Source organism: Nannospalax galili, unplaced genomic scaffold (assembly GCF_000622305.1).
Source record: "Nannospalax galili isolate Female #2095 unplaced genomic scaffold, S.galili_v1.0 scaffold359, whole genome shotgun sequence".
Classification (NCBI taxonomy): Eukaryota; Metazoa; Chordata; class Mammalia; order Rodentia; family Spalacidae; genus Nannospalax; species Nannospalax galili.
In genome coordinates, this window is record NW_008347042.1 from 2,645,339 (window position 1) to 2,657,160 (window position 11,822).

General features: G+C 43.7%; 1 protein-coding gene across 2 annotated transcripts in view; it reads right to left on the bottom strand.

The window, feature by feature from the left end:
* The window catches only part of Rnf150 (ring finger protein 150), a 263,628-nt gene extending 252,456 nt beyond the window's left edge, over window positions 1-11,172 (bottom strand). For both annotated transcript variants that reach the window (XM_017800715.2, XM_029568494.1), the window contains exon 1: window positions 10,646-11,172. In XM_017800715.2, coding sequence (XP_017656204.1) covers window positions 10,646-11,135 — 490 coding nt within the window. In that variant the 5' untranslated portion in view covers window positions 11,136-11,172. The remainder of the gene's footprint in view (window positions 1-10,645) is intronic.
* Between the last annotated feature and the right edge of the window lie 650 nt (window positions 11,173-11,822).

Sequence of the window (11,822 nt, forward strand, 5' to 3'; positions counted from 1 at the left end):
TCCTGTGGAGCTTAGGTTCTGTCGGACGGACGGCATCATGATTATCCAGAGAGGGGTGGGCTGTTCTGGGGATGAGGAGAAGGAGGTGGATGCTGTTGTTTTCAGTAGAGTGGTCAAGGAGTGCCTTTGTGATGAGGCCAGTTAGAGAAGAGTTGAAGAGGCAACTATCCCTGTGGGTATTGGGAGCAAGAACGTTCCGGACACTTTCTTGATAAAGGAAGGGTAAGACATCTTTCTCTCTCTCCCCTATTGGTTGGGTTGTTTTGGAATTATTTCTGATATAGGTCTAGTCAGTTAGTAGCCAGGAATATGAATAGCTTCTGTAGAGAGTAGGAACCAGTAAAAAGAAAAAGTCAGGGAGTGAGTGTGTGTGTGTGCACGCTACAATACTTAAAAATCCTCAAGTTAGCCTTGTCAACAGTGGACAAGCAGACTATGCAAAGGGCCAGTTATGAATAAGAAATACCAGACTGAGTTGGTTGAGATATACAGAATTTCCTGGAAACTTTCTTACCTGACAGAGTCACCCATTACAAATGTCTTCCTAGAGAGGACACAAAGCAGTCATACATTTAGTACAAAATTATTTCTGAATTTAAAAATATTCGATTATTATGAAATGTATATTCACACACTGTATATGATGATCCCAAACAGCCCATAAGCTTTAATTTTCTGACAAATGATGCTTCTTATAAAAGTGTTCTCTGAATAGCACTGTATATCATGGAACAGGCCAAGCAAAAAAGCAAAGTTTATGTATAGAAATCAATTTATAGTTACAAATTTGAGTTAATGGAAAAAAATTTATTTCGCTGTAGAAAAGGTAAGAATTAGGGCCAGTCAGATGGCCCAGTGGGTAAAGGCACTTGCCACCAAGCTTAATGACCCAAGTTCAATCCCTGTACCCACATGGTGAAAAAAGAGAACCAGCTCCCACGAGTTGTCTGCTGACCTCTACATGCTATGGTACATCCACCCACAAATAAACACACACTAAAAAAGTGAAAAAATAAGGAGAGGAAGAAAGAAAAGTGAGAATTAGGTCTAACCACAATCTCTAATATTTTGGTTGTACCATATAGAGCACATTTATTATACCACAAATTAAACACCAAATGTTCAAACAAGAGTAAAGGTTACATACCTATAAACAAGGCTTCCACTTAATTCAGTGGTTACTATTGGGATTTAGAAATATCCTGCAATGCAAGCTTCCTTGTTTGATGTTGCAACAAACCCTCAATGACTGAGTTAGTCTGAATGGGATTTGAATTTCATTTAAATTCAAATTTAGCATCTCTTAATTTACATTAGGAAATGCTCAGAGTATGAGCATCCCTTCAGTCACTCAGCAGTAAGCAAGACCCTCTCTGGAGAATTCACAAAAGGAAGACTCTCTTCTAGGGGTAAATTATGGCCTCTTAGGAGCTTGTAAAATACTCAGTTCTTTACATGTCAAGTTTTGTGTCCAGAAATATAACTATAATGGTTAAAGTTTTGATTTTTGAAGGTGAAGACCTGTTTCTAAATCAATTAACTCTGCATCAGAGGCATAATCACCCCTTTCTGAAAACTAAGAATGATCTCTAAATTAAAAACTCCAGGTTCTTCTGGACCTCTGTAGATTTCATAGCTAAGAAATTTACTTCCTTTTTAAAGAATCCAGGGGATTTTTAAGAAGAGGGGGACCGGGAATGATGATCAAATTCTTAAAAAAAGATTGGAAGAGGAAAGCAGGATCCCTTCCAAATCCCCCAGATATGTATTTGTGTGACCAAAAATGTATAAAAAAAAACAAGTACTTCAGTTTCTGGAGATGCCCAGGCCATATTAAGTTACACTGCTAGGAATGTTACTTAACACTTACAATGAATTATGGCCTTTAATAACAGAGACTGGAATTCCTTGCTATTAGACAGCTGTCTGCCAGGAGAGATGGGAGAGAGTTATAGTTTATATAAAATAACAAGTGCATGCATACTAGCTTGGAGGGTGATTATTTGGGTGTGTGAACATAAGGTCAGTGTAAAGGATAGTTTCTTATGACTCAGAAAAAAATGAAGTGAAGGTCAAGGCTCATACGAAATATATGCCTTAAGATAAGATCATGTGATCTCAGGTCTACTGGGAAGGCTCTTAAGTCACCTACTGCAACTCTGCATGAGCCCATAGACCAGTAGCTCTGCAATGTTCCTACAATTCTTTCAATCAGGTTCAATCTAGCACTGGAGAAAGCTTAACATTTCAAAGAAATCTCTTCTATCTATAAACACTTCTACCCACATGAATGCTTCCCTTTTATGAACCAAGTATATTTTCTGCAACTTCATCTCAGTAACTGTAGGTAAGACTCCAGTAAAGCTGGGGTTCAAGCTATAGTCGGTATATGCTTGAGGCAGAGAGCACAGGCAAATGGAGGCAGCCAAGAGCCATAAATGATATTGAGGAACTTGGCCCAAATAGAGGACACAAAACCACCTCTTGCAAGCCTGTGTGGTAGAATTTTCTGATTAACAAAAGTCAGAAATTTGAAATTTAGTAGACATATCCTAATTTTTTATTGCATAAATAACATATTTCTAATAGATCCTAGAGATTATTCCAGATTATTCCAAATTTCACATTTCTTTTTTAATATTTCATTTATTTTTATTTTATGTGTATGAGTGTATTGCCCGCATGTATGTGAGTGCACCCATGTCATGCATTGCCTCGGAGATCAGAAGAGGGCTTCGGATTCCCCTGGAACTGGAGTTAAGGCTGTTGTTAGCTGCCATGTGGGTGCTGGGAATTGAACCCAGGTCCTCTGCAAGTGCAGTCAGTGATGTTAATCACTGAGCCATCTCTCCAGCCCCCAAAACTTCACATTTCATAAAAGGAGGAAACTGAAGCCAAGAGCAGAAAGTGACTGATCCAAAGCCAAAGAATGAACCGGAGGTAGACATGGAGGAGGAGTGCCCAAACATAAGGTCCTAGTCCTCTGCTGCAGAAACACTGAACTTGAGATGGCAGTGCATTTCCTACAGGTTTGTTAACATGCTCTGAAACAGGAATGAACCTTAGAGCATTCCTCTGTACTCATTATTAAGTGAGCACTTCCCATAGCTTGTTTTAACAGGAGCCTTTCAGGTTGAGAGGGAGCATTAAGCAATATAAGCAGACTCTGGGGAGCACCTGTCTGCATCTGTAGCCCAGTTCTAAGTCATCTCAATATCCATGTAGGAGATGGTGTTAATAAGGGGGCTCATCTCAGCATTATAAGAATTAAATTAATGAAGAAAGTTCTTAGAATATCCATTACCACTACCCAAAGAAATGACTACAATATTGAAAGAGAGACAAGCCTATCAGTTACTGGAACAATATGAAATGTAAAACAAAACTGCATTGCAGATATTCTAGAAATAGAAGAGCCCTAAAAATTGATTAACTTAAAGCAGCTAGGTTCTACATGAAGTCAAGGCAGAGGTAGACTTAGCAGTCAAAGTAATGGCTATCAAGGAAGCATGAACCCATACAATAAAGTATTTGAATTCATCTGACCAGGCAGAACATCCATGATCACCTTTCTCCTCCAGCCTTGGCGAAGACAAGAACACATAGGTGTACTCTGTTCATCCAGCTTTTCCTTTCTAAGGGCTGAAGTTCTCATTTCTACATCCTCCTCTTCCTTCCCCCATCTCCAAGTTGCCATTAGTGATGAAGTCCTTCCAAGTCAGCTAGAGATTTAATTTCCTTTTAACAATGTGCTAATAACTGACAAACAGAAAGCTAGCAATTACACTCTTTTACAAAGGGAAATAAGAAAAGATGACTTCTTTCACATGGTAACTTGGATACAGACAGCAGCATATAGGATTCATTGAAAGTAGCATGCATGTCCCCACTGTGATCACACTGCAATTTCAGCCAAGAGAAAGCACAGATGCTAAGAGAGAGAGGCATAAGATTCTCACCAATGATCAGAGAGAGCCAGAGCACCCTATCTCAAACCTCTGAAGTGGCATGTAGAACTGGGGTGACTGCTTGGGTCTCTAAAGCATGAAAAGGTAAATTAGGGTTTTTTTTCCCCTAAGGCTGCTAGGTAAGGCCAGGGGTAAGTATGTGGCCCCTGGTTGCTGTATGTCACTGAATTATAAGAGTTAACAATGGGGCTGGGGAGATGACTCAGTGGGTAAAATGTTTACTGGGCAAGCATGAGGACCAGTATTTGGATATCCAGCGACAATGTTTAAAAAAAAAAAAAGCTAAGCCAGTTCTGCAGGAGAGAGATATAGGTAGATCCTAGGGCATCGCTAGTCAGTCAGTCTAAGAGAAATGGTGAGTCCCAGCTTCAGGGAGGGACCGTGTTTCAAAAAATAAGGTGGAAGGGCTAGAAAGATGGCTCAGTGGCTAAAAGCACTTGGTGCTCTTGCAGAAAACTTGAGTTTGGTTCCCAGGCAGCACCCGCATGGCAGCTCACAACTGCCTAGAACTCCAGGAGATCTGACTTCTCTTCCTGCCTCTACATGCACAAGGCACACATGGTTCACATATGTACATGTAGGCACATACACATACCCACAAATAAAAATAAATAATCTTAAGAAATAAGGTGAAGAAATACAGAGGTACACATCCTGTCTTCCACATGTGCCCACATGGGCAAGTGTACTGACATACAAGCCTGCACACATGCACACATGCCTATCACACACACACAACTAACATTCATTGTCAAGTGTCAGCTATAGATGTAGGTAGGTATTGTTTATGTACTGACTCATGAATTCATTTAACAAGCAGTGCAAGTAGGTTCTGTTACCCTCCTGCCACAAAGGAAGACATTCAAGCCCTGAGACGTTGAGAAGTTGAATAACTTGCTCAAAGTTACACAGTGAGAAAGCAGCAGAGCCAGGACACAAGCCAAGTGGTTTGGCTCTAGAGGCTGCTCTCCTAGTTAAAGCACTACCACAATGGACTATGTAGAAAGTTTTGATACCCTTTCCTCAGAAGATATGAAACAAGGATCTTGGGCAGGCATTAGGCCAGCTCCAAGTAGATAGTGGGGGTCTTATTGGTTTCGTCTACATCTAGAAATTCATTTAAGGGCCTTCACCAGGAGGAGGTTGCATTCCTAGACAGCTGTTTGCTCTGGTCCCCTAGATGCTCTTACACTGAAAATGTGGTACCTCTCATCCCTTAATAGAGGACATGAAAGTTCCAGTGTACCTCCCACCCCCAGACATTCATATCCTCCCTCTCTTCCTCACTCCCTTCCTTCCTTCCTCCTCTTTCTCTTCTCATAATACTCTTTCTCCTCTTCCTTCTTCTTCTTCCTGTCCTCCCTGGGCAAAAAGAATGAGTTGAAAGTCTCGGAAAGAGCAAGTGCAGGCTTACTCAAGGGTAAAGGAGAACAAAATGAAAAGCAAATAATGAATTAAGAAGAGTAACTATCAAGGTGAGTATGGTGGCACAAGCTTATAATCTCATCATTCTGTAGCTGATGCTGGAGGATTGTGAGTGTGCAGCTAGCCTGGGCTACATAGCAAGAGCATGTCTCAGAAAAAAAGTTACTATTAGTCATCATGGAACCATAATGAAGACACCATGTCACATCTACCCTGATAAAAAGGCAGCTTACATGGTGTCAGCATACACAAGTCCCATGCAAACTCAGGCAGACAAAAACTGAGCATAGAACTGGGGAAATGCACGAGCATAGAACTGGGGAAATGCACAGCAGACCCCTATCTTAGCAGAAGAAATATTGGCAACTGATTACTGCTAGGTGAGAAAGAGCTGATCTTCCTAAAACAAGGGACTCTAAATAGGCTGACTAGACCTCAGTGGATGGACTTGCATTGGGAAGCATCTTGGGAACACTGACTTGACATAGTGGACCTTAACATGGATGACAGAGTATACAGGCTCCAATGGGGGGATATGAAAGGGTGCTGGTTGGGATGGGGGGTATAAAGATGATTAAGATTGTTTGAGATATTCTGTATAAAATACACAAAAATTCAATAAAACAATGATAAGAAAAAAAGAATATATAATGAACAAGATGGATACAGTTCCACCTTCCTTCAAGCTTATAGAAAGAAGAAAGTTGGGAAAGAGAATTGCAAATAAATGAACACTGTATTTTCTTTAAAATAAAAAGGTGGCTAACAACAAATGCTGTTGAGGAAGTCCAAGAACCAGAACCCTCACGATTTCTGATAGCAATGAGAAATGGCTTAGACATTTAAGGAAGGAATCTAGCACTTCCTCAAAAAGCCAGATTATATAGAGTGGCCATACAACCCATAAATTCTACTCCTCGGAATATACTAAGAGAAATACGCCCACAAAAAAATTGTACATGAATGTTCATAGCAGTATTATTTATAAAATCCTCCAAAGTAGAAATGACCTAATGTGCATCAATTAACAGGGAACAAAATGTGGATTGTTATCTGGTAGTATATAGAAATAAAGCAGTAAACCATGCTGCTTACTACAACCCTAATGAACCTTGGGAACAGTATGCTAAGTGAGAGAAGTCATGCATATCACATGATTCCATTCATATACCATGAGCAAAAGAGACAAATGCAATACTATACAAACTGAAAAGGGAGAAAAATCAATCAATGATTCTATCCAGCTCTAAAGTCAGTGAGCCACAACATTGATCAGACCAGCAAATATTTCTACTAGTGCAGTAGTGGCACTTTGATCTTAGGGGTAATCAACAGGTGTCTAACTGGACTTAAAGCCTGCTGTATGAGAGGAAACTCTTGTGTAGTACTGAAAACACAGCCAAATACACATGGCTGGAGAGGTCAGAGATCCTAGAGAAGAACCCACTTTTGTCCCATCCCTAGACCAGTGTAATTTCTTACTATATTCTAAATACATATCCTTATATTCATTTACAGACAAGTGTGCTTCTCACTATTTATCAAAGAAGCTTCTTTTTGCAACAAATGGATACTATTACAAAGTTCTACAACTGGTCAAATGCAAAGAATAACCTTGTGAGGTGCTCTGCCCCATGACATGTCTACAATGCAACCTCTGCCACCCAAGGCTCAGGGACCATTGAGGAAGAAGGGACAGAAGCTTGTAAGAGTCAGAGGTGGTGGAAGAATATAAGGAAACAGAATTTTCCAGGCAGCTGGGAGATTACTCATATAAACTTATAGGAATAGGAACAGCATGCGCAGGACCCATGCAAGCTCAAGCAGACAAAATCCCAGCACAGAAGTGAGGAAGTGGGGAAAAAGCCTCAACTTCAGCTCAGGAACTATTGGCAACTGGCAACTGCTGGGAGAGGGAGAGTTGGGTTTTTTTAAGGGTGTTAAGCTAGGTAGGTTAACCAGGCTCCAGTAGATGAATGCACACCAAAAGATATTTGGGGGGCACACACTTGGCTTGATGGGCCTTAACAGATGTGACATAGTACATAAAATCTTCTGGGGGGGTGGCTATAAGAGGGGTGCAGATAAGGGAGAGGGTCTACATATGATCAAAATATATCATATGAAATTCACAAAAAAAATCAATAAAAATTTTAAAGAGACAAATAGAGATGGGAAGATAGAAAGTAGACTAGTATTTACCCAGGGCTTGGGTACAGTAAGGAAGAACAGTTACTAATAGGTACAAGTGTTTGTTTTATGTAATTAGTGTGATGACCACTAACTCAGTGTGAGAACATTGTCCTCATCAAAGACTGAACTGTGTAGTATGCAAATCACACCTCAATAAAGTTACTAGAGAAAGCAAAGTAATTCTTTATAAAGTAAACTACCCACAGGAGCAGGGGAGTCTGCATCCTTGTGAAGGAGAAGTCACATCTGAAGATGAGAAATAGCAGAAACTCAAAATCATGGATTCAGGAAAGGAAACAAAGACCTGAAAGAAATAGTATGTAGTCTATAAGGGGCTGGGGAGATGGCTCAGTGGTTAAGAACACTGGCTGCTCTTGCAGAGGACCCAGGTTTGGTTCCCAGCATCCACATGGCAGCTGACAACTGACCACAACTCCATTTCCAGCAGATGTGACACCTTCTTTTGGCCTCTATGAGCATTCCACACACGCAGTACACTTACATACATGCACACAAACACTCACACATAAAATAAAAATTAAGAATATTAAAAAGGAATTATATTTTTTAAAAAGAAAATAATCTTTATCAATTGAGTTTTTGTCTATCATGTATGTTATTATCTTATCACACAAAATAGACACTATATGGTGGATTCCAGAACTCCAAATCTGGTCCTTCTTTTCCCAAAGCTATCAGTTCCAAATATCAGGGCATCAACAGCAGAGGGGAAGCAATATCAGTGTTTTCTTTTTCTCTAAACTTCTTGGGGACTGGATTTTAAAAGGCTATACCTGTATCCCCCGGTATGCTGCATTCCAAGTTCACAAAAGAAGAAATGTTTAGTCGGCGTCTAACCTGTACATGGTTTCCTAAGTGAGCTTACAAGTCTGACTCACTAAATGAGAATAGAGCCTTCAGATTCCAGAAGCAAGTGAGATTTCAACAATCATATCAATGCTGTGCTTGTGCCCCCACATCACATAATCCCTTCGAACACTCCTGCAGAAATCAGTGCTGCCCCTCACTAATGTGGGGCAATTTCAAAGAGAATGCAGAGTTCAAGGCTACCAGCAGATACAATATTAACAGGGTTTTGTTTGTTTGTTTGTTTTTTGGCAAAACTATAGGTGGTAGATAATTCTTTTAAAAGCCTTTCACTTTTAGAATCAACCCTCTTATTCCCAGTATGTCTTAAGTATCATTTGTGTGGAAAATCAGCTTATTGCTTTCTTCAAAAACAGGCAAGCCATTAATTCATCAAATGTGTTGGAGGTTCCAAAAAACCCTTTCTTGGACAGGGACAAACAATGTCTATTAGTTTGTGCTCAAAGAAGCTGAGTTAAAATTCCATGCTCATGCACAGGGAAACACTTAAAGAATCTGTAAATTCAGCTAACAATCATCTTGGTGTTTACAGAACCAAGAAAAACTCCTTCATGCCCTACTTCCCACTACCTCAATCTATATTTTCCAAATTAAATGTTAATTTAAAGATACTTTACACTACTGAGACTACTCTTCCATAGTCCAAGCACCCCTGGAGATCAAGTTCATGTTGTGCTCCTATGACTCAAGGTCAGGTAGTCTGTTCCCCTAGAAAACTGTTGAGCTCAAGGAAATATGTCAAATGTTTCTAAAGTATTATACTGGAACTTTTCTAAGAAGGTAACTGTCTCTCTTCATGAATTAACATGTTGCAGTTCTTCTGGAAAGCCTCTGACATTTCCCCTTCCCACCTGTCTGCATGAAGGATAACAAATGCCCTTGACTAACACAATGGGTGTTGATTACTAGTGGCAAATCGATTCTGTATTTCACTAATAGGTGATATAAACTCTTAAAACGGAAACCTGTCCCTTAAGAAAACACCTTTGCAAACATAGCCACACCTGGTATTCTATTTCAGTAGCCTGCCTGTTTATTAAAACCTACCCTTTAATTATGAGTATAGTTTGGGTTAGGCTACTCAACTCAGAAAAGGCATCTGTCATTTCACTTCCTGCCTGCTATCCTATGCAAAAGCCAGCCACAGCCTAGAAATTCCTGTGGGGAAAACTGCCCATCTCTCAGACACTTAGGTAGAAGCAGTTGTCCTGGACCCTGGAGTCAAGTTTGCTACAACCCTGGCTCATGCTGTCAAATGTGCACAATACAGCCTATCTGCTTTTTGGCGTTGCTCCTACCAAGGAAACATTGCTTATGAAAAGGGTTTAATTTGGAGGGGGGTTGGGGAATAGAGAGGGGTGTCATGCACTATTTCTAGTCCCGGCACCTGCAGTCATTAACAAAAGCTTCTTTCTGCAGTGAAACCTTCAGCATATTTAAACTCCTAGGCAAAGGATAACAACACCGGAAAAGTAACTCTAACTTTACCGCCACGTTACTCTTGGCTTTTGAGCACTGTTATAATTTACCACTGAGACCCGACTATTCCTTTCTCCAGCACAGCCTGTTAGAGACGTTTCTTAAAATATTATTTATGATTTGTGTGAACTCAGCAAACAGCAAAGGGCAGTGGAGTGGGGGTGGGGCAGCTTTTAATCTCAGGCTAAGAGCTGAAACCTGACTTGCAGGAGCAATTCGCAGGTGGTCAACTGCAGGTTGACCCAACTCCTGATAGGCAAACCCACGCACTAGAGATGTATACCTGATGCACACACCTGAGTACAGGGCCAAGTTAACGAATCTTGTTCCAAACAGGTGTGGAGCTGGTCTCTAACCGGAACAATATCCCTGGCCTGCCCTCCAAACCCCACTTTCCAAATTCTACTGGGAAATGCCAGCCCATCAAAGTGAGCCTGCACCCGAGCCGCGCAGTGCTCTCTGATATTCCTGCAACACGCCAAATCCTCTCCTCTTTGTAACTTCCTTCCCTGTCTCTAAGTGACTCCGAGCAAAACTTAGCAGGTGTAGGGATCAGAAATGCATCCTAGTTTCAGCACGCACTTTCCAGGCAGAGCCCTGAGCAGGCTCTGGGTCACTTTGCCCCCACCCCCGGCCCGCAACCTCTCTGGCTCCTCTCCCCCGCGACAGCCAGGTACCCCGGGTTCGCTCACCTGAATGGGGCATGGTGATGGTCTCGTTGGTGTTGGAGCCCACGTTGAAGATGACCACGGCTGAGGCGTTCTGGAGGAACGCGTTCCGGATCTTATCCCTGTACGTGCAGTTGCCCTTGGGGATGAGCGCTATCCAGTTCTTGCCGTGGCTCGGAGCAGCGAACTTGGTGTTGGGGTCGCAGGCCAGGCGATCGTGGGCCGAGCTGGCCATGACCACCTCCCCGCGGGCGTCCTGCTTGAGCGAGTGCTCCCCGTAGCGCCCGCACTCGCTCTTCTCGGTGTGCAGCTCGCCGCCACCGCCGCCGCCGCCCGCCACCCCGGCCCCGGGGTCCGGCGCGGGCTCGGCGTAGGTGATGTTCACAAAGGCCGTGTACCATTCCTCCTTCTCCGCCACCGTGAAGTCCAGGCAGAGCAGATGCACGAAACAAAAGGAAAGCAGCCATGTTGAGAGAGCCAGACTGCGGCACGCTTGGATAAGAGACATTGCCATCTTTATCCTCCGGGGTCCCCTCCCCGCCCCCCGCTCCCTCCTCCCGCGCCGTCCCTCCTTCCCCAGCCCGGGCCAACCCCGGGCCGGCCGCTTCGGTCCTCCTGTAGCTGCTGTTCACTCGGGGGCCGCGACCAGGACGCGCAGCCGCCGCGGGGACCGTATTCCGGGAGAGCGGGTGGCGCCGGCCCTGTCCCCTCTCAGCCGAAGCGCGGCGCTGGCATCCGGCTTCTCCGGTGCTCGCGGGGCGGATCAGGAGCGGGCGCCCGGGCTTGCGGGGGAGTCCGGCTGCCAGGCGTCCTGCTCCTGCGCTCCACGTCTCCCGCTCTCATAGAGGTGGCGGGGTTCCGCGGCTGGGAGCCGGGTGGCAGCTCTGCGCCCTCGGGCCGGCTGGGGCGGGCGCGAGTGGCTCTCGCTCCCGGGTGCTGCCGAACGGGTCCCGGCCGCCGGGCACTGGGACAGTCCGGTCCCTCTGCAGCTACCGCTCGGCGTGGCTTCCCTCGGGCACTGGACGCTGAGCTCTTGGCCTGACCCGGTGGCTGCGCCGGGACACTCACTTGCTGCGGGAGGGGCGGGCTCCGGGAGGATGGGAGTGAGGGTGCAGAGGAGTTGGCTGTTCGAGTGCCTCTGTGTGTGTGTGTGTGTGTGTGTGTAAAATGTGTGCGTGCAAGGAGGAGCCTAGTGTGATGT